Source organism: Chinchilla lanigera, unplaced genomic scaffold (assembly GCF_000276665.1).
Source record: "Chinchilla lanigera isolate Chin_1 unplaced genomic scaffold, ChiLan1.0 scaffold00132, whole genome shotgun sequence".
NCBI classification, from domain to species: domain Eukaryota; kingdom Metazoa; phylum Chordata; class Mammalia; order Rodentia; family Chinchillidae; genus Chinchilla; species Chinchilla lanigera.
Genome location: NW_004955533.1, coordinates 107,227 through 134,560, shown reverse-complemented (window position 1 = coordinate 134,560; position 27,334 = coordinate 107,227). Strand labels below are relative to the sequence as shown.

General features: G+C 51.7%; 1 protein-coding gene across 4 annotated transcripts in view; it reads left to right on the top strand.

Annotated features, from left to right (window-relative positions):
• Window positions 1–27,334, top strand: part of Rasgrf1 (Ras protein-specific guanine nucleotide-releasing factor 1) — a 97,891-nt gene that overhangs the window by 33,066 nt on the left and 37,491 nt on the right. For all 4 annotated transcript variants that reach the window (XM_013507689.1, XM_005410378.2, XM_013507688.1 and 1 more), the window contains exons 6-11: window positions 14,956–15,035; window positions 16,753–16,946; window positions 17,201–17,310; window positions 19,940–20,058; window positions 21,479–21,639; window positions 25,294–25,357. In XM_013507689.1, coding sequence (XP_013363143.1) covers window positions 14,956–15,035; window positions 16,753–16,946; window positions 17,201–17,310; window positions 19,940–20,058; window positions 21,479–21,639; window positions 25,294–25,357 — 728 coding nt within the window. The remainder of the gene's footprint in view (window positions 1–14,955; window positions 15,036–16,752; window positions 16,947–17,200; window positions 17,311–19,939; window positions 20,059–21,478; window positions 21,640–25,293; window positions 25,358–27,334) is intronic.

The window sequence follows — 27,334 nt, the reverse complement described above, 5'->3', positions numbered from 1 at the left end:
GCAAGGTGAGGCTTGGTGCTGGAGGTGGCTGGGGGCCCAAGATCTCAGTGGAGAATGTCAGGGTCAGTCTCGGAGGCTCAGCCTGAAGACCGGACTGGGCAGCAGAGTCGGCTGTGGCCCTGAGGGTGGCTGAGTCCACCAGGCAGGAGTGGCCGCTGCTCCCCCTGCTAGCCAGAGGCAGTGAGTGCCAAGTCCAGGGTTCGTGGGAATGGATGAGGGAGTGCCAGAAAGAGTGCGCTCCCCGCCTCCGCCAGAACCAGACATAGGACCCTTGTCTGAAACACGAAGGAGGTCATTTGTCATGTGCCCTCTGTGACCCCCAGCTCTGAATAGGTGGCATTACGGATGTGACTGTCCTCAGGGCCTCCCAGCTCTGCCCAGGCCCTGGAGCAAGGATCCTGTGCACCTTCCACAGCCCTGGGCTGGGGGAGCTCCTGACAGACCCCCATGTCCTGACAATGGCTGCTGCTTTCTCTTGCTGAGCATGCAGAGTGCCTTGCTCATAACAACCCAGTGGGGAGGAGGCTGAAATTTCAGGGGCAGGCAGACTTGGGACAGGGTCCGGGTCAGACAGAAGCTCCACTCGGAAGTGGTCCTCCCTGAGCTGCTCCCTGGCTCTGCTGATGTCCTGCTGGGCTATGTCTTTCCTTCTCTTAGTCAGTGGTGCATGCCTCAGGGATCACATTGACTCTGATCGAAACAGTAGGTGTCTGTGAAATTCTCAAGGCCTCCATGATGTGGACCAAGAGTTCATGAGAAAAGGCTGGGCCTGGAAGGCTGCCGCCTCTTAGAGGTGTCTGGGGCCAGTCAGGGGTGTTTGCAAAGCAAGTCCCAAGTGCGCAGTGCACCCGGTGCATGCTGAATGTGGAGCAGACATCCCAACTCACTGCATAAAACCTCATGTGAAAACCAAACACACAGGAGAAAGGAAAGCTGGCAACCAACTGTCTCATGAGCACAGACGCACTATACTGTCAGACTCCATCCAGCAGTGTGTGGAGTGGGGAAGACACCCATGTAAGATTCATCTCAGACACACAAAGTAGGCTCAGCAATGGACATCCACGGGTGTAACTTACTGTCTTGTCTCAGGACTGGCACCGGGGTCCCTGGGAACTCCAGAATCCTGACACTTGATCCCCATATGAAAAGGGTATAGTATTTCATATACCCTGCTTGCACCTTCCTGTCTATCTGAAACCTCTCAGTTAATTATAAAACCCAATGCCACTTCAAGGCTTTGTAAATTGCTCTGATTCTGTGCTGTTTTGGGTGTAATGGTAAGAGAAGGGTCTGCATGTGTTCAGTCAGATGTAGTTTTTCCCAAGCGTTTTCAATCGACCTGTGGTTGGATCTGCAGATGTGGAGCCTGGGGACAGAGGACACCTATGTGTCCGGCAGTGATGCTGACAGTCCCTGAGAGCAGGGACAGGAGCCTCGTGACCATCTCCCCAGTATCTGGCCACAGGGAGGCAGCGGCACTTCTCGTAGCAAAAAGAACAGCTGGAAATATTTTCCCACCAGCCTGCTACAGGCTCACACTCTGTGGGCAACACAGTCAAGTGTGCAGGACGCTGTGGGCCTGCTCCTTGTCAGGATCCCTGTTCCCTTCCTCACAGGCACCCCAGGAGGCTGGAACCCCGGCTCTGAGAGGGGCCAGGGCGTGCTTAGGGCACATAGTAAGATGGAGTGGGCTGGGGCTGTGATTGGGGCCTGTTCTGGGTTAAGGCTTAGGTCTCCCCTGCTGCCTTATTAGTCACAGGCTGGAGTGCTCTCTATGAGCCCATTTTCCTGAATGTGTGAATCAGCGGCGTGAGGTCTCAGCATGGACTCCTGCTGTGAGTGCCCTGGAGCAGGAACCAGGACAGGCCTCAGCACAGAGCTCGGGTTCCACTCAAAGAGCAGACACCTCATGTGTGCACACAGCTCTCCTGACATGCTTTGGGGTGGAAACTGAGGCCCACAGTAGAAACCTGAGGTTAATTTGGTGGTTCAGTTACTGGAGCTCATTAGGAGTCCTGGGGAAGAGAGAGGCCACTGCTCGAGTGGCTGGGCTGTGGAGTGTTAACTTTGTGCTTCTCAGATGGGGAAAGATCTTTGAACTAAACATCTGTGGTGGGTGTTGTGTAGACAAAGCAATTAGCTCACAGGTTTGGGTGATTTCCCATTCATAAAAACCACGCCTAGTCCAAGTGTGATGACTCAAATTTATAATCCCACAACTCTAGCAGGCTGAGGCAGGAGGATCACAAGTTTGAGGCCAGCCTAGACAACTTAACACTACTCTATGTCAAAATAAAAAAGGGCTTAGGGCAAAGGCGCTGGGTTTAGCCCCGTACTGGGAAACAACAAGCAAACCATGCCCCGTATGGGGCGCTGGGGCCCTGGTGCGGCTGTGGGAGGAGAGGCACCACCAGGTGGCCGGGGTCTGTATCTTGCTGCCCACTCTGACTGATAATCTAGGATGCCTGGCTGGCAGGGGAGTGAGGCTGGAGGGCAGGATGTGATGGTGCCAGTGACTTCCCGTTTTCCAGGTGGGGTGGAGAGGTGGGGCCAGGATCCAGAGGTTAAGCTTAGGGTTAGCGTTTGGCTGTACTAATGAACATTACCACCAGAAGTGCAGGAGGGCTCCTTTTAGCCCAGCACCCTCACCAGTGTTTGTTTTTTATATTCTTGATGACAGCCATTCTGCTGTAAAGAAATGATTTCTCAGTGTCTCGTTTGCATTTCCATAATGGCTAAAGAGATTAGACATTTTTTCATACACTTGTTGATCATTTGGAACACTTTTGAGAAGTGCCTTTTCAATTCATTTGCCTGTTTATTGATTGAATTTTTGGTGGTGTTTTGTGAGTTGTTTGTATAGTCTAGATCCTGTGGGAAGAGTAGCTAGCAAAGATTTTCTCCTGTTCTGTAGGCTGCCTCTTCACCCTGTGCAGGAACTTTTTAATTTGATGTAATCTCATTTGTTGGTTCTTGCTATTATTTCCTGTGCTATTGGAGTCCTACTCAGGAAGCCTTTGCCTGTACCTGTGACTTCAAGCATTTCTTTATGTTTTCTTTTAGCAGTTGCAAAGTTGCAGGTCTTAAACCTAGGAATCTGATCCATTTCGAATTGGTTTTTTTTACAGGATGAGAGACAGGGCTCTAGTTTCAGTCTTCTACAAGGGATTGTCCAGTCTTACTAGCACCATTTGTTAGAGGCTGTCTTGTCTCCAGCTTTCCAACATGTAGTGTTGGCTCATTGATCCATCGTCAGATGGCTGAAGCTGTGTGAGGTTTTTTCCTGTCCTCTGTTGGTCTCCATGTCTGTTTGTGCTAGTACCATGCTGTTTTTATTACTATGGCTTTGTAATATGATTTGAAACTGGGTATTTTGATACTTCCACCCTTACTCTTTTTTTCTAAGTTATGATTGCTTTGATTATTCTAGGTCTTTTGTGTTTCCATATGAATTTTGGGATTGTTTTTTCTAGTTCTGTGAAGAATGTCATTTGGGATTTTGGCAAGGATTGTATTGAATCTGTAGAACACTTTGCCAGTGTGGTTATTTTCACAATATTAATCATGCCAATCCATGAAGAAGGTAGGGGCATCTTTCTGTCTTCTCATGTCTTAATTTTCTTTCTTCCAGTGTTCTGAAATTTTTATTGCAGATGCCTTCCATCTATTTGGTTAGATTGATCTCTGAGTATTCTTTTAGCTATTGTCAATGGAATTATTTTCCTGATTTCTTTCTCAGCCCATTGTCAGTGAGTGAAAAACCTACTCATTTTTTAATGTTGATCAACAAGTTTTCTCCCTGGTTTCTTCAACGACCTACTGATCATTCAAAACTGAATTATTCAATCTCCATATGTCTGCATAGTTTCTGTGGTTTCTCTTGCTGTTGAGTTCTAGTTTTATTCCTCATGATCTGATAAGATATAAGAAGTTACTTCAATTTTTGATATTTGGTAAGGCTTGCTCTGTGTCCTAAAAAAGTGATCAATTTGGAGAACAGGCTATGAGCTGCTGAGAAAACTGTGTACTCTGTAGGTGTTGGATTAAATGTTCTGTCAACATCTGTTAAGTCCATTTGATCTGTGGTGTGGTTTAATTCTGATGTTTCTTCGTTGGCTTTTTTTATCTGCCTATCTGTTGGTAAGAGTGGAGTGCTGAAGTCATCCACTCTTACTGTATTGGGACATATGTGTTCCTTTATGTTGAGTGGTGTTTGTTTTACAAAATGGACACACTAAATATTTGCAATTATTATATCTTCTTGGTGGAAGATATATCTTTTGCCTTCTTTGTCTAATTTTGTCTTGAAGTCTGTCAGATATGAGCATAGCTACTCCTCTTTGCTTCTAAGCACGTTTTATGTTGAATAGTTTTCCATCCTTCTGCTTTTAGTCTGTGTATGTCTTTGCTAGTGAGGTTTGCTTCTTGCAGGCAGGAAGTGAATGGATCTTGCTTTTTGATACACTCTGGTAGTGTCTTAGTTACTTTTCTCATTGCTGAGACAAAATACCTGACCCAAGTTAAGAAAGGAGGAAAGGTTTATTTAGCTCACAGTTTATAGAGGTTTCCGTCCGTAATTGGCTGGCTCCAAAGTAGGGTGGCACGTGGCAGAAGGTCAGCAGCTCATGGGAGCAGAAGACAGACAGAAAAGGCGAGAGACAGACAGAGAGACCTCCTGTATGCAGACAGGTGTAGCCCTCGCACCCTTAATCCCAGCGTTAGACCCTGAATCAGTCACAACCTCTAGATTCAGCCACCTGTGAAAAGCCTGCCCCCCATGCCTGCATGAAGCTTTGTGGGGAGCATGCGGACACCGACCCTAACAGCTAGTCTGTGTCTTTCAATTGGAGAATTACAGCTATTTACAGAGTGCTCACTAGTTCCTGTCATTTTGTTGTTTTGTAATGTTTTATTCCTTTCTAATTTTTAGTAACATCTACTCTTCTGTGTGTAGGATATCTTCTGCAGTGCTAGCTTAGTGGTCATGAATTTTTTTAGTTTTGCTTATCTTGGGAGGTGTTTATTTCTCCTTGAATTTTGGGGGAATAACTTTGCTGGATGTAATAATCTAGGTTGTCACTTACTTTCTCAATGGCTTCAAATACATTGTCCCATGCCCTCCTGGCTTTTGGGGCTTCTGCAGAGACATGCAAAGTTGTTCTTATAGCTTTGGCTCTATAAGGGACTTGGTGTTTCTCTCTTGTAGCTTTCAACACTTTTTCCTTGTTCTGAACTCTTGCCATTTTAACTGTAATGTCATGTAAATCTTTTCTGTTCATGGCTGGGGTCCTAATGCCTCCTGTACATGCATGTCTATATCTTTACCAAGATGTGGGATGTTTTCTCTTATTATTTCTCTAAATAGAGTTCCTATGCCATTAGTCAGAACCTTGGCACCATCTTTTTGGTCTTTTAACCATATCTTGGAGCTCTTGGATATTTCATCCATAATTTCTTGAGAGGTTTTTTGTTTATTGGTGTCTGTGTGTCATAATTCCCTAGCCTTATCTTCCAGCCCTGAAATTCTGTCTTCTGCTTGATTCTCTGTCTTGGTCAGGCTTTGCACTGAAGTTGTTCCTTTTCATTTCATTTTTTATGCTTTTCATTTCTGTTTGGCTCTTCTTTAGAATCTCTCTCTCTCTCTCTCTCTCTCTCTCTGTCTCTCTCTGTCCCTCTCTCTCTCTGTCTCTCTGTCTCTCTTTCTGTCTCTCTGTCTCTCTTTCTGTCTCTCTGTCTCTGTCTCCCTCTGTCTCCCTCTGTCTCTCTCTCTCTCTCTCAAATTGCCGCTGCATGTCCTGCTTTGTCTTCCTTAGGTCATTCATCTGTGAGTTTGTATCCTCTTGGAAGTCATTAATCATTTTAAAATCAGTCTTTTGAATTCTTTGGCATTTCAGCTACTTCAGTGTATTTGCTTTGGGTTGCTGGCAAGTTATGGAAATTTGGAGGAGTCACATTGCTTTGTGTATTCATACTTCATATGTTTCTATGCTGAGATCCGTGCCTCTGTATTCATGGCTGTCTCTTCCACTCTCACGTAAGGATCTTCTTAGTGACCAGCCTTCCTCTGAGGGTTGAATCCCATCACCACTCAAAGAGGAGGAAACAAATCACAGTACTGCTGGCAGCACAAGGACAAACCAATAATTGACATACAGTAGAAGCCAATTAGAAGCAACAAGTATAGATGCTTAGTAATAGACTAAGATGTGGTGGCACATGCCTGTAAACCCAGCACCCTAGAGGCTGAGGTAGGAGGATCGTTGTGAGTTCAAAGCCAGCCTGGGCTACCTAGTGAGTTCGTAGCTAGCCAGACTACATAGCAAGACCTTGTCTCAAATCATCGTCATCATCATCATCATCTAAAATGCTAAAAAAACAGGAATTTTAGTAGTAATAAAGGGAGAGGGTGAGAAAAGGGAAAGTGAAAGAAGTAAAATGAAAGAAACCAACAAAGGAAAAAGAAAGAAAGAAAGAAAGAAAGAAAAGAAAAGAAAAGAAAAGAAAAGAAAAGAAAAGAAAAGAAAAGAAAAGAAAAAAAAGAAAGAAGGGAAGCCAGGCATGGTAGCCCTCTAGGAGGCTGAGGCAGAGGGATCACGATTTCTTTTGTGTGTGTGTATCAGTCAGGGTTTTACTAGAGAAACAAATAGAACACCAGATATACAAATGTATACGAAATTATAAGATTAGCTTACAACAGTCACCACAAAGTTGGATGGGGAAGCATGCAGAGGGTGTCTGTACACTGGAGACCGAAGGATTCGATCCAAGGTTGGGACTTCACTGCAGTGTAAAGTGCAAGTCCATATCAGGAGGCCAATGGGTCTGTGACAGAAGGCTAATGAGTCTACACCGGAAGGCTGAAGGATGCAAGGTGGAAGCTGAAGAGTCTACACTAGAACCCAAGAGACAATGCCCAAGCTGAAGAGGAAGACTGGAGCTCCTCTGAAGAACAGAACAGGATCATGATTTCAAGTTGATCTTGAGCAATTTAACAACTTAGTGACACCTTGTCTCAAAATTTAAAAAAAATTTAAAGGCTAGGATATAGCTCAGTACAAAGCCCTGGGTTCAATCCCTGGAAGGAAAGAAGGGAGGGAGGGAGGGAGGGAGGGATGAGGAAGGAAGGGAAGGGAAGGGAAGGGAAGGGAAGGGAAGCAGAGGAAAGAAAGAAGAAACAAATAAAATAAAGTGGAAAATGAGATAAAAATCCAATTAAAGAATAAAAAAGTAACACCTGTAATACCAGCACTCAGGAGACTGAGGCAGGAGGATCAATGCAACTTCAAAGCCAGCCTGAGCTACATAGTGAGTTCAAGCCCAGCCTGCACTACCAAGTGAGACCCTGTCAAAAAAAAAAGATTAAAAGAATAAAAATTACATTGGGGCTGGGGATTCAGCTCAGCGGCACAACGCCTGCCTGGCAAACGCAAGGTCGTGAGTTCAGTTCCTGGTACCGGAAAACAAAACAAAACAAAACAAAAAAGAATAAAAATTACATTAAATTAGATTAAATTTACAGAAAAACAGTAAACAAACAAGAAAAAGAAAACCCAAAACCAAGAAACCAAAAGAGAAATGAGTTCAAATGATTGCTCCATGTTGAGGTGTTTGGGTGGGTGGTTTTTCCCAGGCCCTTAGTATTGGAATCCACAGATACAGGGGCGCGATAGTGATTCACAGCTGTCATGTTTCTGAGTGTGCCCCACTTTACCTGTGGGGCAATCAGTGCCTCAGGACAGTATTCACTCCAGGTGTTTTTAGCATTTATTTGTTTCCTTCTGTGCACCTCAAGCCACTGCTGTTCCCAGCTAGCTTTGCAGCCTACGGGTTCATGGGGGCTCCCCACCCCTGCTCCAGAGACCTCTCTGTTCATACACCCAGGAGCATGGCAAATGTCCAGCAGAGTTGTATACCTGATCACACTGGCAGTTGAGGAAGCAAGCAAACTGCTGAGTTCTGTGCTGGAAGGAGGCAGTGAGAGAACCAACCGGTCTGTTGGACTTAGACCCAGAACTTTTAGGCCCAGCCCTCTCAGAAAACCACATACAGTCCACCTCAGCATGCTGGGCACTGCAGAGGATTTCCTCTCCAGCACCGGCCTGCCCTGCAGAGCAGTCACTTTCAGAGTAAACCCCGCTGTGCTGGCAGCTCACAGGTCCTGTGGGCTTCTCCTTGGACTAGCACAGCTGGTCCATTGCTCAGCGGTGGGGCTGACCTCGTGCCAACAGAGTCAGGTCCCCTCTCCAGGAGCCAGATTAGTGTTCCAGGGTGCTTGCTTCTTCTCTCTGCATTGTCTTCTGTTTCCTGGGGGAGTTAGCTTTCCATTGGCTCTTTCTTGATTCCAGGAGCTCTTTGCCTCTTTCTCCTTGCTAAGCAATTATTTTCTGGATGTCTTGATTCCAGGTCCTGAGAAACTATGATTTGCTGCCTGTTTCTACTCTGTCATCCTGGTGCCCTCCTGTATCAACCGTGTAAAAATGTAGAGCTCAACCCTCTGGGACCATACCCACATGGGGGTGTGCCTGATTTGGTCCTGGCCAAGTCTGTCAGCCTGGCTGTGAGGAGGCACTCAGCAGGCTGCAGGATGATTTCTTGTTTATTACCACTGAGGTCCGATCTGCGAAGAGCAGTGTCTGATCAAGTGCCTGACAGTAGTGGGTCCTCAGAACCATGTGCCAGGTGAATGCATGAGTGAAGGACTGTGTGAAACAGTGGTTCTGCAGGATGCAGCCAGCTGCTGCACCTTCAGAGGGCCCCACAGGTTAGGAAATCCGCATGGTTCTGCTTAGGGATCACAAAAGCAGTGTTTTAAAAGAATCATTCATGTCTACTTCAAGTGATAGGAAAGTAGAAAAAAGTGAAAAGTTTCCAATTCTCCTTAACAAAACTTGATTTTAAAAGAAAGCACATTTGTATATGTATATTTTCCCTTCCTCTGTTCCTCTCTCTGCCTCTCTCCCCACAAAATGTGTCAAACAGTCAGGGTTATGAGCAAAGGGAATAGCCTGTGCAAAGGCCCTGAGGTGGGAAAAGGCTTGGCAAATGCAAGGAACAGAAATAAGGTAAAAATGGCAGGAAAGGCGTGGGGAAGAGCAGTGGTCCACAAGGCAGACGAAGACATTACCCACAGAGTCTCAGGGTCAAGTTAAGGCCTTTTGTGTGCTTGATTTAGACTTTGACTGTGAATATGAATGGAGGCAGAGACCAGGCAGGTAAACTGAAGGGAAGTAGGACGGTGACAGAACCAGCATTTGATTGTGCTGGGTCCCAGGGAGGAGGTCTCGAGAGGCAAGAGGTTGGGGCTGCCGGAGCTGAGTAGCCAATGGAAGAGGAGCCGTACAGCAGGCCAGGGCAAAGGTCAGACCCAAGAGAGCACAACTGGGAGTCCAAGTCCTTCAGAGATCATCAAAACCAGCAGCTCGGCAGCCACTTGGAAACTGGAATGTGGGGAAAGAATCCCATTCAGAGTTGGAACAAGGACACAACCTGCCCAGAAATAAACACAGGACCGAGTAATGGCAGCATCGATACAGGGAGCTGCCAGCATCCTGGGTGGACGGGTTCCCTGTCAAAGGATGTCATTTCCACTCCAAATATGCCCCACATTTAGCGTAATTCTAATCAAAGTGCAGAATTAAAGTCTGTTTGAAGTTAGTTAGGCGGGACAATACAGACAGGCAGGTAATACTGTTCTTCTCTAAGGATATGGCTCAGTGGTGAGCACTTGGCTAGCATATGTGTGGCCCTGGGCCCCAACCCCAGCAACACACACACAGGTACACACAGATACACACACACAGGCACACACACACATAGGCACACTACTTGTAACTGAAATATATTCTAAAGTAATGGAAACAGCCTGAGACTAATAAAACAGGAATCCAGACACAACCTGGGAATGTAGGAGAATTTAATAAACAGCTGGCTTATTTGAACTGGGCAATTGGCTCACTAAGGAAAAGATGATGTTTATATCTTTCATTCTCATTTTAAACCAAAGTAAATGCTTCTTCACTATTCACAGGAAAAAAAAAAAAAGAAACAGTAAAATAGTGAATAGGGGTGAGGAAAGGCCTGGCGCCTGACGCAGAGGTAGAATCCCAGACAAGGGCATACTCAAGGAAAATGGAAAACCAGAGGGCAATAGCCTGACAAGGAGGCTCACAGCAGTGCGCTGGACTGTACCCTTAATGCAGAGAGTTATTTAACATTAACAAGAGGAGCTGGGCTTGATGGTGCACACCTATAATCCCAGCACTCAGGAGGCTGAGGCAGGAGAATTTCTGTGAGGTCAAGGCCAGCCTGGGCTACATAGTGAGACCTTGTCTCAAACAAAAGCAAAAGTCAATATAATTTATTTTCTGTTGGATGGGTAACAATAGTCATTTCTGCATAATGGAATTACAGATGAAATTGTCAACATCTGCCCTGTGAAGTGGAGGGCCCCCATCCCCGCCCCACTGCTGCGCTTCACAAACAGCAGGTTCGCGTCGGTCTGGGCCGAGCCTGCCAGGTGGTTTCAACAGCAGGTGCTCACTTCCTGTCTCTGTGTCACATTTCGGTAACCCTCGCAATACTTCAGACTTTGTTGCATTACTGTTACTGTGTTGCTTACTGGTCTGTGATCCCTGGCTCTCGCTGTTACTGCTGTGATCATTTGGGGCTCCATGAAATGCACCTTGCAAGACTGAGGGACGCAACTGTGAGCGCTGAGTGCTGCGGCCACCCTGCCCCCAGGATGCTGCCCTGTCTCCCCACCCTGTCTCCCTATTTCCTGGTCCAGTTGATGACATTAGAGTGCGCCTTGAGTGTTCAAGTAAAGGAAGTGTCACGTGTCTCCTATTTTCAATCAAAAGCTAAACGTGATAAAGCTCAGTGAGAAAGGCACGCAGAAAGCTGCCACAAGCAGAAATTGAGGCCTCTTATGCCAGTTAGCCAAGTTGTGAGTGCACAGAACACTTGCAAAGAAAATGAAGTGCTGCTCCAGTGAACACACATGATGAGAAAGCGAACAGCCCCCTGCTGACATGGAGCGAGTGTGCGGTCTGGATGTACCCCTCAGGCCAGTCTGACCCAAGCAAAGCCCTGACCTCAGTTCTGTGGAGGCTGAGAAAGGTGGAGAAGGAAAATCTGAAGCAGCCAGAGGCTGGTCCCTGAGGCTTACGGAAGGCAGCAGCCTCACCTCCCAGAAGGGGAGGTGGTTAGGTAGAGAGGCAATTTGACTGCCTTTGGAAACTGTGCAGCGGATTGGTGGCTTGCTGTGTCTGGGTGTGTCAGAGAGGCATGGCACTGGGGTCTGTACCTCCTCCCTCACCCCTTCCTCTCTGACTCTCCTCTCCTGTTCCACTTCCTGTCTGTCAAGAACTAAGCAGCTTTCCTGCCTTGGACCCCATGGACTGAATCTTCCCAAACTATGAGCTAAAACAAACCCTCTTCTCCCTTACATTGTGTGTGTTGGGTATGGAGGCAGCAGTGGGAAGGTTGACAGTCACAGGAGCCAAAGCAGCAAATGCTGAGGTGCACTGTCCGGAGGGCCCAGCTCAGAGCATTGACGAAGGCACCGCGCCAAGCAGAGATTCTCAATGCGGACAAAACCGCATTCTGTCAAAGAGGACTCCACCTGGGACTCTCACAGCTATGGAGGAGAAGGCAGTGCCTGGCTTCAGAGCTTCAAAGGACAGGTGGCTTCCTTGTTAGAACCAGTGGAGATGGTGACTTCAAGTCAAAGCCAAAGCTCCTTTCCCTTTTAAAAACCCCAAGACCTTCAGGGTCCATGCTAAATGGTAAATCCAGCCTGCTTATTCTCTATAAGGAGACAGCAAAGTCTACAAGACAGTACATCTGTTTACTACATGATTGAATATTTTAGGCCACTATTGAGATCTACTGCTCAGAAAAAAGATTCCTTTCAAAATACAAAGGCGTTGACAGCACACCTGGTACCCTAAACACTCTGATGGAGAGGCACAAGATTAACGCGATTCACGTGCCCACCACACAACTCCTGTTCTGCAACCTGTAGATCAAGGAGCACTTTGACTCTTACATCCAATTCTTTAAGAAGTACAATTTGTAAAACTGTAGCTACCACAGGTAGTGATTACTCCAACAGATCTGCATAAAGTAAAAGGAAAGCCCAGGAAGGACTCACCATTCTAGACACCATTAACATTTATGAGTCAGGAGCAGAGGTCAGAATATCAGCACTAGCAGAGTATGGAAGAAGTTGGCCCAGGCCTCATGGGTGGCCCCGGGGCTCCAGGGAAAAGAACTGCAGGCGTGGGAATGGTGGGAGCCTGGAACTTGAAACAGCCTGAGGATGTGTCTGGACTGCTGTAGTCCCAGAGGCCACTGCTGATGGAGGAGCAAAGGAAGATATTTCAGTGGAATCTACTCCCGAAGACGAGGAGGCACTGCCAACAGTCAGAAGACAGAGCGCTACCTGAACCTGGTGACGACGAGTGGCGGACTTGAGAGGGAGGGCGGGCTTGAGAGGGAGGACCGACCCGGTCCAGGCTCTGCTGTGGGTGAAAAGCTGTCAAGCAGCATTCCATGCTGCAGAAGAATGGTCACGAAAGGTCAGCTAAGGTGGCAGAGATCACTGTCCTCTCGTTTTAAGAAGTTACCCAGCCACCCTACCCTTCAGCAGCCAAAAGCAAAGCCAGACCTCCCCCAGCACAAAGATGGACTCCCAGAAGGTCAAGATGATTGTTAGCAACTTTCGCATTGAAGTGTTTTTAAGTAGTGTATGTGCATTTTAAAATAATGCAGTTACAGTTGGTAGACTACAGTGCAATGTAAACATAACTTTTAGATGCACTAGGAAACAAAAACATCCATGCCGTTCAACCTGTTGGCATATTGGTTCACTAGGGGGAGCCAGACTGCAGCGCCTCTGAGGTACACCTGTGTATTTTTACAGTTCTAGCTCAGGATGATCCTCACTTGCCTCTCTGAAGCCTGTGCACTGCTGGGATGCAAGCGGGCCTGAGTCCTCCCCAGCATGTCCTGAGCAGTGTTTGCTGGAGTCCCCCTGAGTCTGACTGTAGCAGTACTTGGGGTTTTCTAGAAGGATCTAATGTATGCCAAGTCCTGTATGTGGCCCCTTCAAGAACCCATGGAAGTCCCCGACCATCACACCCATCTCAGGCCAAGGTCCTTCCTCTGTGCACCCTTGTGCTTCCTCTGTTGGTCTCTTGGTCTTGAAGGACCTTCATGTGGACACCCACACTTCTCAGAGCGGGCACCTGTGCGTCCACCCCGCAGACTGGTCCACAGCCATGCCAGACTGGACCCTTCCCTGCAGCACTGCCCAGCCTGGAGGCCCGTTTAGAGCAACCACAGATAGGCACAGCAGTGATGGGTCACTGCTCAGAAACATGCACACAGCAGCTGCGGCTCCTGCTGCTCTCAGCCTGTGCAAGCTTTCCTTCCCTCTCACACTCTGTGGGGTGCAGCGTCCCTCGGCAGGAGGTGCCATGTTCGCATCACTCTCTGTCTCTGTCCCCTCATCTTTCCCACTCTACCTGTCCCTGCAGAGCAGGGTACATGGGACGTCGCAAACCTGGGTTGTGAGCCTCTGGGCTCTTGGGACCCCTCTGTCTCAGGCCCCCACTGCCCTGGACTCCTGGACCTCTTCCTCAACTCAAGGGCACCTCTGGCTGCCCACACAGCACTGCCCCACCACCCCAGCTCTGAGGACTGTGCCCCACAGCAGGAAACAAGCACCTAGGTATAGAACAAGTGCAGAGGATGGGTGCAGAATGTGGCCAAGAGAGTGAGCCCAGGGCTGCCCCTGACTCCAGCGACCTTGCTCTCCATCCCTGAGCCTCAGTTTCCCTGTCCACACATCAGGTGCCCTACAAAGTTCCCAGACCCTTTTGGGAAACCCCTGGTCTCCAGATAGGAGTGGGAGCAGAGAGGCAGGGAGGACCGTGAGAAGGGCTGCTGCCCTGGCAACACAGAGGCTGAGCTATCCCTGCTGTCCCTGTCTCAAGTGTTCCTGTAAGAGGGAGCCAGGGCCAGGCCCCGTCAGCTGCCTGGGGGTCGGAGGGGAGCCGGAGGACCGGGATGGTGCCCCAGGACGCATCACACAGCGCCAAACCTGGCCTGAGCAGCTGGGAACTCTGGGTCCTTTGGCCTCTCTGACTTCAATTCTCAGAGCAAGGGCAGTGCCGGAGCGGTGGAGAGCAGCCTTTGAAGAGATTTTTCACTCACCTTCATGTTCTGCGCAGACAGATGGCGGCTCTAGGTGCCGGGCATCTGGCTCAGGTCACAGCTGGGGAGGGGGCAAGGTGGTCGGACCCATTCTGTGGGGTCCCACCCTATCTCTTCACAGCACCAGCTGCTGTTCCTCACGCTCTTCAGACCCCAGGGCCGTCCATGTATCTCAGGGGGCCCAGCAGGGGGGGCTCAAAGGACACAGTGGGACACAGACCAGAGCAGCTGGCCCAGCAGCTTCAGGGCACAGGACCCCGGGCATCCAGGCGCTGCTCTGCTGCGGCTCCCCCGTCCCCACCTTGCAGGTTGAGGTGTCACGGGGGCCGCATTTGCATCTGTCCCTGCCCCACACCCTCGTTCTGTGTCCTCTGTCCCACTGATGGGTCCTGCATAGGCCTGCCGCAGGGGTGGCCTCACACTGTGGGAGGCTGAAGCTGGAGAATAACAACTTTGAGCCCAGCCTGGGCAACTTAGCAACTTAGCCAGACCCTGTCAGGCTGGGGATGTGGCTCCATACAAAGGCCCTGGGTTCAATCTCCAGTATTGCAAAGAGGGAAGGAAGGGGAGAGGATGGGTGGGAGAGGAAGGAAGGAAAGAAGCAGAGGAGGGGAGGGTCTCATGGAGGACAGGCTCTGCTGCTGCAGAATCTGTGGAAGGGGAAGCGTCGGGATTCACTTAAGGAGGGGAGGGTGGCCTCGGTCCGAGCCCAGCCTCTGTTCTCTCTTGCAGCGAAACCATCATGTTTCTGCACCAGATCTTCTACCAGGGCCTAAAGGCCCGCATCTCTAGCTGGCCCACACTGGTTCTGGGTGAGTACCAGCTTGTGCTGTCCACAGAGCCCTCCAGAGGGCCACCCTGGAAGTGAGGGACATTCTGTACTTGCAGGCCATTCCCAAGTGGCACCCTCGGCCCCACAGAACCCCTGGGGGACAGAGAAGGAAGACCAGCTGGGAAAGGCTGACTTTTAGGAGTGATATAGTTTTAGTTTTGCGGGGGGCATGACACCAACTTTGCGGGGGGGTTTTGTTTGTTTTTCTTCCGGTACCAGGAGTCGAGCTCACGACCTTGCGCTTGCCAGGCAGGCACTGTGCCGCTGAGCTAAATCCCCAGCCCCTAGTTTTAGTTTTTTATCTACTTTTCCCTTTGGCAAAAATATATACATACCCACTTGAGAACATTCAAAATCTCAGTGAAGTACAAAAGTTTTAAAATATCCATCATGCTGCTTCTCCAAAACGTCCATCGTAAAGGCTGTGTATTTAACTCCAGTTTTTGCTATGCACCAATTTTGAGAGTTTCTCCTCCCGTTTTACATGCTTGCAAACACACTGCATTACAGGGTTTGAATGTTTATATGTCGCTCTAGGTTTTTGTTTTGCTTTGTTTTTTACTGAACGTTCTAGCAGGACGTTTTTTCGTGCTGGAAGCACATGACGACTGTGTGGAGCCCCAGGAGCCGGGCAGGGCTCTCACTGTTGACGTCAGAGCCGTTCACAGTTGCTGCTGTCAGACACGACCGCCTCTGCCTACAAAGATTTCTCCCTTTCGGAGGCTGTTCCTGGGATAAGTTTCCAAAGTAGATTTCCAGAAGCAAAAGTGAGCGCATTGAAGGCCGTCCTTCTCCCTGTTGTCTGCTGCTGTCCCCAAGGCCACACTGCCCAGGCACCAGAAGGGGGACAACAGGATGTCCTGCTTCTCACCCACACCTCCTGCAGGCACTAGCGTTTTCCTACTTCCTCTGTCTGGTGGGTGAAGGAGGAGTTGGTGTCACCTCCATGACAGAACCCGGAAGCAGCTACCACAGGGCTGGCAGCCACGCAGGCTGGGCAAGGAGGCCTGGGGATCAGCGCTCTTTGTGCTTCTCATAGTTTTCCTCAGGGTCAAAGTAAAACAGGCACTTTTAGCCCCCTGCAGACTACAGGCTTTGGGCTGCAGCTCTGACCCTAACCCTAAAGCTCCCCCTTGGTCTGCACTAACTGCAGAAAGCACAGGTTCCTCCAGATTTTAAATGGGGTTCCTCGGAAGAGGTCTCACAGGGTTTTACCCCATCCTGTCAAATGCTACAGGGTGGGTTTGGGGAGACTGGTTGGGATTTGGAGGTACAATATCTATACCCAGGATGAGAACAGACAGACCAGAACTCTGAAGGGGTGGGGGTCATGGAATGGGGGACCCAGGAGATCCAGCTTAGAGCCAGCTGCTGACTTAGCTTGTGCCCCTACTTCTGCAGAAAGTAGGGAGGGCTGACCTGGGGGACCAGAGCAGGAGTAGGGAGATCAAGCAGTGCAGCCCTGTAGAAATGCCCTGGGCCCAGGCTGGGCTGCCAGAGGGGGTGCAGGCCACACCCCACAGCAGGTAGCTCCCACCTCCCACCCACTGGTCTTGGGTCACCAGGGCTCTGGGGGCCACCGCCCTCTGGTCCCAGCACCGCTGTGGGAAGGGTCTCTGGACTTAGACCTGGCTGCCTCCTGGATGCAGCTGCCGCAGGCCTAGGGACCTCACCACACTGACCCCAGCTCCTTGCAGCGGACCTGTTCGACATCCTGCTGCCCATGCTCAACATCTACCAGGAGTTTGTGCGGAACCACCAGTACAGCCTCCAGATCCTGGCCCACTGCAAGCAGAACAGAGACTTCGACAAGCTGCTGAAGCACTACGAGGCCAAGCCTGACTGCGAGGAGCGGACACTGGAGACCTTCCTCACATACCCCATGTTCCAGGTATGCTGCCACGAGGATGGGCTGGGGGCGCGAGGACATGGCATCGTGCCAGCCACCCATGGGCCAAGCCTGTCTGAGGGGCGCTGGGGCACACAGGGCAGGGTCCCCGCCCCAGCCCCAGGAGCCCTCTGTGGTCTCCGCTGCCCCTGCACTTCCAGTTCACAGCACTGCTGTCGCCTGTGCTTTGCTTCTCCTCATCTCTGTCCTCCCCACCCCTACCCTAACTTTCCAAGTCCCTGTCTGTCACTCCACAGATCCCCAGGTACATCCTGACCCTGCATGAGCTCCTGGCCCACACACCCCACGAGCATGTGGAGCGCAACAGCCTGGACTACGCCAAGTCTAAACTGGAGGAGCTATCCAGGTGAGGGGGGTCCAGGTGAGGACCCTGGAGCAGGGGCTGTCCAGGTGAGGCCCCCTGGCATGGGCTAGATAGAAGGACCACAGGTGGGTTTTAGGGGCACGGCCTCCCTGCTTGAAGCAGAGGGTAGTCCTGTGAGATCCCGGCACAGATGGCATCCGAGGAGGCCCCAGGCACTCACATCATGCTTCTGCAGGAGAGGAGCTGCCCAGGGTTCTGTGTTCTTCTGCTCTCCAGTGTCTGGAGCCTGGACAGGGGCTCCTGGCCCAAGGCTTCCATCCACAACAGGCAGTAAGGGGCAGATGCACCTGACTTGAGGGCCCTGTTCCCCAGCCACGGCCTTACCTGGCCCTCTCTCAGCGCCAGAGTCCAGACTTCCTCTCTGAGGGTAGAGCAGGCCCAGGTAGGGTGAAGACATCCAGATTCTGGATGCAGCTTGAAAGGGGAGCCCATGAGGTTTTTTTGGATTAGATGTGACCAGAGGATGGAGCTGCCATTGATCCAGGCAGGTTTGGAGGGGCAAGGACTCCCTGGGGAGCATTGCACCTGAGATTCAGATTGATGTCCAAGACAGAGAGCTATTCCTCAGTCCCTGCACTGGCTATATCACCAAGGAGTGAGTCTGGACAGAGAAGCTGAGTCCGCTAAAGCACCTGTGACTTCACTGCCGGGCAGCCTGTCTGGAGACTCCACCTCATAGAGGCTGACTGCCTGGAGGGGCTTCTGGTCAGAGGTGCTGCCAGAACTGCCAAAGAGGCCAGGTTCCAGAGGGTACAGGCCCAGCAGTGCCCTGAAAAGCTTCCTAGGTCCAGCAGGGACCAGGTCAGGACTCCCCCAGGCAGAAGGTGGATGAAGCCTAACCAAGCAGAGTACAGGCTGCCCTGATCCTTCCACGAACCAGCTGAATGACAGACTGGGGTGGATCCAGCGTCATCCGGTGTAAGTGTGAGCAGTAGCGAAGCCATTCACAGAAGGAAGAAGCTGGATCCTGTCAATCCCAGGGCCAGGCTCTTCTCACTCTTCCCTCGGGAGAAGGCTGGGACCCCCAGATCCCAGGTCCATGGTCCAGGCCCTGACCCCTCCTCCAGGATCCACACAGGGAGCCTGAACTCTCTCCCACACCCACCAGTGCTGGACTTAACCCTAGAGGCCCAGAGCAGGGTTTTGCTGTCACCATGACCACAGCCACTTCACCTTCGTCTTCCTTCCATGGGGCAGCGGCAGAAGGAAGACAGATCACCCTTCCCTCCCTCCAGGGCCTGGACCCTCATCCTGCACTTGCTGATAACTGATGTCATCACTCTGGGGTCCCCAGGAACCCTCCCAGGTTCCCCAGCTGTGTGCACAGATGGGTCAGCAGCACAGTTCCCAGCCTGGGCAGCACTTACTATGCCCTGCTACGGCCTGCACTTCATACTGGAGACCCATTTTGCTACTTTGAAGTCCCTGCTTGCATCCGAACTGAGCTTCCTCAGGAAAACCCCACCCTGAGCAAGAGAAGTTCTCATCCCCACGGCTGCCTGCAGCCAGGAGTCTATCTCCAGGGGGCCACCCTGTGCTGAGATGGCCTGGCTTCCCTGGGGAGTATTGGAGGGGAAGAAGGGGAAAACTGAGGTTCTAGAGAAGAGGCCCCAGCTGGATGTCCCAGTCTGAGCAGTAAACAGCCTAGCGAGTTTTTGCTTGAAGTGCAGCCCTAAAGCAGAGAAAAAGGTGACGTTTTTGCCACTAGTGCTAGTGCTGAAATGACCGTAGCCACCCAGCACCGGTGGGTCAGGGTGGAGCTGGGACCCAGACTGCCCCAGCTTCCACCCCCACATCCTGCAGGGGAGGAGGCGGATCCCCGCACTGGAGCCATTTGTTCCACGTGAGCTGACTGGCTTGGCACAGACCCCTCTCCAGCAGGGTCGCCTTTCTCTGCCATGTGGCTTCAGCTGGAGAGTGTGCACACCACGCCCGTTAACCAGCCCTCTCGGTGGTCTCACTTTGTAAACTTTCACACATCTGAAGTAAATCAGTTTGTGCTCTTCTTGGAGGAGGTGGAGTACTTTTCCAGAGCCCCCTCTTCTAACCCCACACTCAAAATGACTCACTTCTGTCCAAAGAATCCTCAAAAACTGTCCAGGCAAAAATGGCAACTAAAACCCACCTTTTCTCATCAAAGCTGTTCCTAAGAAGCAGTGAAATGTCACCCTCTCCTGGAGAGTTTGGGTGTTGCAGGAGTCAGAACCCAAGCAAAGAGGGGTTCCATCCCATGCCTCCCGGGGACAAGAGTACCCAGAAGTCATAGGCTGAGGCCAGTCTTTCCTGTAGTCTGCTGGATTGTAGGTGCTCCAGAAATGTAAGCCATTCCAGGGCTCAGGCAGTGTTACACAGGTGACCAGGCCTCCTCACCATGTCTTGTTTTTGGGAGTGAGAGCGACAGCTCCTGGGCTGTCAGGCAGCAGAGCTCATACCTGGGCAGTTCAGGCACACAGGCCCACCCCTCCATACGCACACCCTTCCCAGCCTGAGCACAGGGCCCATGGAGACTCCCAGGGCCATCCCTCAATTCTGGAGCCTGCCTCCCCTCCTCCCCGGGAAGCCGGGCAGCAGGGTGGCCTGCAAATGGCTGTGCTGTCTCCTGCTCCCACAGGATAATGCACGATGAAGTCAGCGAGACAGAGAACATCCGGAAGAACCTGGCCATCGAGCGCATGATCATCGAAGGCTGTGAGATCCTCCTGGACACCAGCCAGACCTTCGTAAGGCAAGGTGTGCTGAGCCTGCGTACTGTGGAGGGGGCAGCCCTTGGGGACCCGGCCTGCCAGCCTGGCTGAGTAACCTCGGAGTGTGCTGTGCCGCTGTGAGCTCTGGGGCTCTGTGGATATTGGTGTTTGTGCATAGAGATGCAGATGTTCCTGTTTCCAGTTTCCTTTGCTCCACATGTAAACATAGTTCTGCCCAGACGGCCTTGGGTATCTTATTGTAAACACTGACGTGTCCTTTCGGGAGAAGAGCATAGGCAGGGGATGTACAGTCACAGGCGTTTGGGGGCCCCAAGGAGGGGACACCAGGGCCGGCCCTCCGAGGTTCAAGGTCTGATGCTTACCTCAATGCATCTGAAGGTCACTTGTTCACCTTCCAGGTGACCCTCTGGGTAGTGGGTGCCTCTGAATGGACCTCCAAGTCCTGTCCACAAAGCCCTCGCACTGTGTCTGTAAGAAACTGACAAGAGCGGCCCACTGTCCTTGGGAAGGGTCAGTGCCCTTGGAGCTCTGCTCTCAGTCCATGTGTGGCCCACTGCCCTCCTCAGCCACCTTGTGGCACACTGGCCCAGAGCCAGCCCATCTGGCCCCTGGCCCCCTACACCAGGTGCCTTCCATGGCTTCTTGGGCCTCTCTGTGGAACCCAGGTGGGCAGTGCCCTCACAGACTGCGCACCTGTCCATAGCTATCAGGAGTGGCCTTTGTTCCCTGCAGCAGGCCAGGCTGGCTTGTGGGCAGGACAGGTACTACCGGCCAGTTCTTTCCCACACTTGCCCTGTCCGAGGCAGGCTCTGGGGTTGGAGAGAGTGGAGCCACCCTCTCCAGCCTATGTTGGGGAGAGCCAGGAAGGCTACACAAGGGTTTGTCCCAGAGGCAGTGGGCTGTGTGGCCAGAGCAGGGCCAGGGTCCGAGGAGCTCCCCTGGAAAGAGAGGGTGGGCTCTCGCTGGGGAATAAGGAAGGGCTTTCCAGACAGTGGTGAAAGGTACGGGGGACAGCCCCAGCCAAGCCAGGCGAGGATGGAGCCTGTGGGACCTGAGGACAGTGGAAAAGGGGCCCAGAGCCTTGTCAGGTGGGGACTGGAGCAGGTGTCGGGCCCCAGGCACAGCCTGGACTGGACTTGTGTTGCAAGCAAGGCTGGCTAGCAGTGTCTCTGTGAGTGTGGGGAGCCTGGGGTGCACCCCCTCACAACTACCAACTATTCAGCTCCACCACTCTGACCCCACAGCCTTCACTCCCCAGTGGGAAGTGCCTTGTGACCCCTCCACACCCACCATGTGCAGAGAAGGGCTGGAATGGGATCCCTGAGCATTTTTGTGAGGACCCAGGGTTGCCTTGTCCCAGGGTCCCCTGGTGCTGCCTTCCATCAAAGCCACCAGAGGCCTCCTGCCACCCCGGCAGCGGGGCTCAGGTCCCTTCTCCATTGCAGGTTCCCTCATCCAGGTGCCCATGTCGGAGAAGGGCAAGATCACCAGGGGCCGCCTGGGCTCCCTGTCCCTGAAGAAAGAGGGCGAACGGCAGTGCTTCCTGTTCTCCAAGCACCTCATCATCTGTACCCGCGGCTCCGGTGGGAAGCTGCACCTAACAAAGGTAAGGGCACGAGGGCAAGTGCTCTGGTCACAGTGGCCCTGCCCACAGGCACAGAGCAGGCAGGGCGTCAGAGGCGTGTGTGCACACATGCACGGGCACGCGGGCACGCGCATACACACACACCCTGGTTTTTCTGGAGTGGGAATTGCAGGCGTCCTGACACCCCAGGAGGAATCGTGGGAAGGGAGAGGGCATGTCTCAGAGCCCCCAAGCCCTCACTGTAGCTGGACTCCTGGACAGAGGAGTAGGGTGTGAAGAGACCCTTAACAGGCCCATGTGTGTGTTGTACGCATGTGTGTAGAGATATGTGTGCATGTGTGTACATAGTGTGTGTAGATGTATGTGCATATGTTTGTGTGTGTGCTTATGTGTGTAGATATGTGTATGCATGTGTTTGTGTAGGTGTGTATTTGTGTGTACATGTAAATGTATGTTCTATGTAGATGTGTGTGCATGTGCTTGTGTAGATGTGTGTGTAATTGTGTGGCATGTACCTAGGTGTATGTATGTGTATGTAGATATGTGTGAGCATGTGTTTGTGTTGATGTTTGCTTTTATATGTGCTTGTGTGTAGGTATGTGTATGCATGTGTTTGTGTGACTATGTGTGGGTATGCACATGTGTGTGCATGTGTAGATATGTGTGTGTTTGTACACATATGTACCATGTAGATGTGTGTGCATGTTTGTAGGTATGTGTGTGTGTGTATGTGATTACATGTGCAGGAGCTGCCCTGGGCCGGGTGGCCACACTGCAGAGCCTGCCCAGAACTACCTCAGGATCTCAGGACCTTGGCCCATCCTGGCCATGCCAAGGGGGCGAGGGGAGGAACTACCCAGAGCCCCTGTGTCTTCATGGCCCCAGGGCCTTGCCCAGCATTCTCTCCAGAGATGCGGCCTCCAGTCCCCAGCACCTTCCTTTCCTCCTCTGTGAAGGCCAGGGCTTCCAGTGCAGCCCAGGCAGAGTCCACTGCGCTCCGCACAGCACTGTGCATCACATTGCTCTGAATTCAGGACCTGGCCCCATTCTGTCCCTTTCTACATGCCATCCGTCAAACAAGGGTGACGGAGCCATTGTCACTGGGAAGCCCTTGTCCAAGGCCCCATTTGCCAGCACGTGGCCCCCACAGAAGCAAGCTGGACTCATATCTGAGCACGATGTAGCCAGGAAGGGCCAGGAGGTACAGTGATTAAGTCAGAGCGTCAGGGAAACTATTTTCCCAGCCATAGAAGAGGGTACCTGGCCTTAACCTCCTGTTGCCCTGTGAGATCAACCAGCCCACTTGAGGCAATAGCCTGCTTATGTTACCGTGTCAACAAATTAGTTCATTGTCTGCACCAGGAAAATTAATTTTAAAATATTGAATACTCTAGTTCCAACAAATCATCTATCAAGGAAGATCTTTGAGTTCTGAAGACCTGTCCAGGCCCAGTGGGTCCCCTAGTGGTCAGGGACAGCAAGGTAGATTCCACGGGAGACTTCAGACAGCTCCTTGCTCAGAGAGTCTGAAAGCACAGTTTTACATTGTTGGTTTTATTATAGTTTAGGATTTTACCTCTTTTTTGAGTTCTAAAAGGTTAGCATTCTGGTAAAGAACACAGAATAAAGGCCTTGTGCAAACTCCCAGCAAGAGCCCAGACAAATCACATGACTGCCCAAGCCTCAGTTTTCTTTTCTGCTAAGGAAGCTTCTTTGCTTGCTTCCCAGGAGTGCTAGAACACAGTGAGTAATTAATAGCTGATATAGCGACAGTGAGCTGACTTGTACATGATAGTGAGCTTATGGCAGTGCTAATAGCCTCTGCAGAAGAGCCACGCATTACTCCAAGTATGGATGTGTGCACTTGATTCCTACAGCAGCCCACTGAGCAGCACTGTCCACTTCCCATCTTATAGATACACACAGTGAGACAGGCGCCAGTCAGTGGCAGAGCTGGGGCTTGAACACAGGCAGTCTGGCTCCAGATTCTGTGTTCTTAATCGCTGTTACACATCCTCCCATGGAGCCAAAGCTGAAGTCATCATTCTTTATATATGAAGGCTAATCTGCCAGACCTAACAACTGTGAGAGGTGCTATGTTGGGACCTTAAGAAAGAGGTCAGAGCTAATGAGGTTCCCAAGACAGTCAAGCCAAGGACATCAGGGGCCAGGTTAGGCCCAGGAGTCCTGAGAACTGTGAAGGAAGCAGAGCCCAGCCTTAGGAGCCCGTCTGGATGGCAGATGAGCCACATGGCCAGCCTGTGATGTCATCCTCAGACTACAGGAGCTCAGGACCAGCACTTGCTGCCTTCCAGTTTCTGTGGGTCAGGGGTGACTTATCCTGTGGCCTTAGCTCAGGAGTTTATGTCAAGACGCCTGCTGGGGCCACAGTGCTCTGAAGGTGTGACTGAGACCAGGGCCTTTTCTAGGATGGTAACTCATAGGACCACTGGCTGGAGACCTGAGTTTCTCAGCTGCACACCCCTCCTCACAGCACGGCAGTTGGCTTTCCCCATAACGGCTGATTCAAGAGATAGCAAGAGAGCAGGCAACAGGCTGCACTTCCAGATTCATACACCGTCACTTCCCCTTCACTCTTCTATCCCCATGCCCAGCCCAACCCAAGCGGAGGGGAGTTCAGCTTCACACAGGGAAGGGGAAGGGTCAGAGCATCTGCAGGTGTGGCTCAGAGCACCACAGGCTCTCTTCCTCAGCACAGTGTCCAGGGATCTCACACACACACACTCCGGGCAGGAGGCACTTCGCTGGATGCCCTGATGATGGAAATGAGTAGCATACCCAGTGGGAACCCAGGCCTCGGCTTTCCAGATGCCACCAGTAACTGGCCAGATAACACGGGTGAGACGCTCATTCCGAATTTGTTTCTTCATCTGTAAAATAACAGTCACAATAGTATAATCGGTCTTTCAGATTTGTCTTAGTTACTTTTCCCTCATTGCTGAGACAAAATACTCGATGCCCAGAATTAAGGGAGGAAAGGTTTATTTAGCTCACAATTTGTGGAGGTTTCAGTCCATACTCAGCTGACTCCAAGGAAGTGTGGCACATGGCAGAGGGCAACAGTTCATGGCAGCAGAAGACAGCAAAACCTACAAAAGCAAAGAGGGAGGAGCAACTGAGAGCAAGGCTCTTTCCCTCCTTTATGTGCAAACTGCCCACCCCAGGGCGGGTGTAGCACTCACGCTCATAATCTCAGCATTGGACCTGGAATCAATCACAAACTCTAGAAGCCCACCCCATGACTGCATGAGGCTTTGGAGGACATCTAGACACAAACCGTAACAAGACTGGCCCGACTCCATGCTGGTAACGTGAGGGGTTTGGCCTAGAACAGATTCCCAGATTCTGTGGACCTAGGGCTCTGAGGTGACATTCAGAGATGCGTGGGGCCAGATGGAGGTCACATAGCATAGCTCAATCTTGGCTTTGGTCCAGGGAGGTTCATCAAGGCAGTCCTTTTCTACCCTCATTACTGGGCTTCATGTGAAGACAGAGCCCTTGCCTTGCAAGGTGGAATGCTCACTTGGCATGTTACACATACACATATACACACGAGTGCTCAGACACCCTCTGTTGAGGCCCTCCAACCCTGATATCTGGGACTCCTGAAGGACCTTGGCCCTGGTCCAGAGTGTGTCTGCTGCTTTTTTTCAGAATGGAGTCGTGTCCCTCATTGACTGCACTTTGCTGGAGGACCCGGAAAGCTCGGAGGAGGAAGGTCAGTGTGCAGGACATCTGTGTGCTCCCCAGAAAGGTCTGCGCAACCTTGGCCTTGGTTGGGAGAAAAGCAGACGCTGCACAGCCAGCAAGGGGCAGCCTTGGCCCATCTCCTTGGCTTCTTTCAGCCTGCTGGGGTGGGCTGGCACCACTGGGTTGGGGGCTGTGCATTCTCAGGGCATACCCCTCACTGGTATGCACACAGGGTCCCAGATCTGCCCACGTGGGAAGGATAGGATGGGGTATCTTTTCCTGTGGCTGGGTAACAGAGGCACAGGCTGGTGAGTTTCAAGGAGTGGAAGTCTATTTGGCTCATGGTTCTAAGGGCTGGGGAGTCCAAGATGACTCCCAAGAGGTCCCCGTTGGTGAGGGCCTCCTTGCTGTGTCACACTTTGCCAGAAGACATTTTGTGGCGGGAGAGGAAGGAAAGAGAGAGAAGAGGACAGGACTCATCAGTATAGGGACCCATTCCCTTTCACAGCAATGAGTCCACTCCCAGAATAACGTGTGCATCACCTCTTAAAGAGCCCAGCCCTCACCCCTGTTGCCTTGGACATTAAGTTTCCAACACAGGAAGCTTGGAGGACAAACTCGAACCGCAGCAGGGAAATGAGTGCCAGTGGTAGGGGGGCCCAGGCCTGAGTGTCCAGAGAGGGGAGCTGTCCCCCTCAGTGGGAATGGCGTGGCCAGGAGGGGAGACAGAACCCAGGGAGAGGAGAGAAGGTGAGGACAGATGGGGTGGATGGGCGGAGCCTTGGGCTAGAAGAGCTGTGATCTGAGTGTTCTTGGGATTCCCTCCTCAGGCACCAGAATTGGGGTTGGGCCCTTGTTTAGGTGAGGAAGTAGTCACTGCACTCCTGACTGGACCTGAGGTGGCCCTTTTCTCCCTGCATTATGACCTCCACCAAGACTCAGAGACACCCACTGGGCAACCCCAAAGGGATCTGCAGTGCTGTCCCAAACGGGGCTCCGAGCAAGGGCCCGGGCCCACACCTCCTTGGCACCCCAGGCCCGGCCCAGCCCAGTCTTGGACATGGAGGTCACGGTGCCATGCTCAGCACCTCTGGGGCTGAACCCAGGGCTCCCCAGGGAAGGACAGATGTGCACAGTGACTTAGCTGGATCCCTCGGACTAGCCCGACCGTCTCTGGCCTTGGCCACAGCTGGGCCTTGGGAAAGCCCAGACTCAAGTGGCCCTGTCAGACCGCACAGTTCTCTTCCTGGACCCATGGAGGTGGAACCCAGCCCTGAATCCCACTGAAACTCATCCCCAACAGACACCCCACTTCTTAGCAAAGCAGCTCGACCCCCAAGCCACCCAGAACCCGCTTCCCTGTGCCCAGCAAGGAACCCTAAACTTGGCGAGTGTCAGAGCTGGAAGGGACGAGGCCTCAGAGCCCCAGTCCACTCCTGGCAAACGGAGGGTACCAAAACTCCCGTGGAGGGCTCCATCTCCCAGCTGGGAGTGAGGCACACGGATGGAGAGACAGAGTGCTGCAGTCTCAAGGGGCTCTGGGATGGCCGGTTGCTCTCAGCGGACCGAAGGGCCAAGCGTCAGAGTGCCCACTGCTTTTATTGGAGTTCATGGGAAGGATAACTTCTGCAGGCATGGCTTGTAAAGGAGGAAAAAAGCACCAGGTACTGAGATTCTCCAATTGGTGGCGTGACAAATAACTGGATGTTTGCAAAGCCAGCACCTTTACTGCTGGGAAGGTATATTTCTTTCTGAGTGTCAGGGCCTCGGCAGAGATCTTCTCTCATGTCTTAGCTCTGAGATTTCACAGGCTCTTGCTCAAGCCTCCATTCCAGCTGTCAGGAGTGGAGATGGGGAGAGGGGGATTCTTCCCAAGAGCTGCCGCTTTGGTGTGATGAGACACACTGGCACCTCAGCCGGACTCAATCACATCCTTTTAACCAATTAAGAAACCTTCATCTCTATATAGCCAGCTCTGCACATCTCAGCAAGTAGGGTTGAGGTA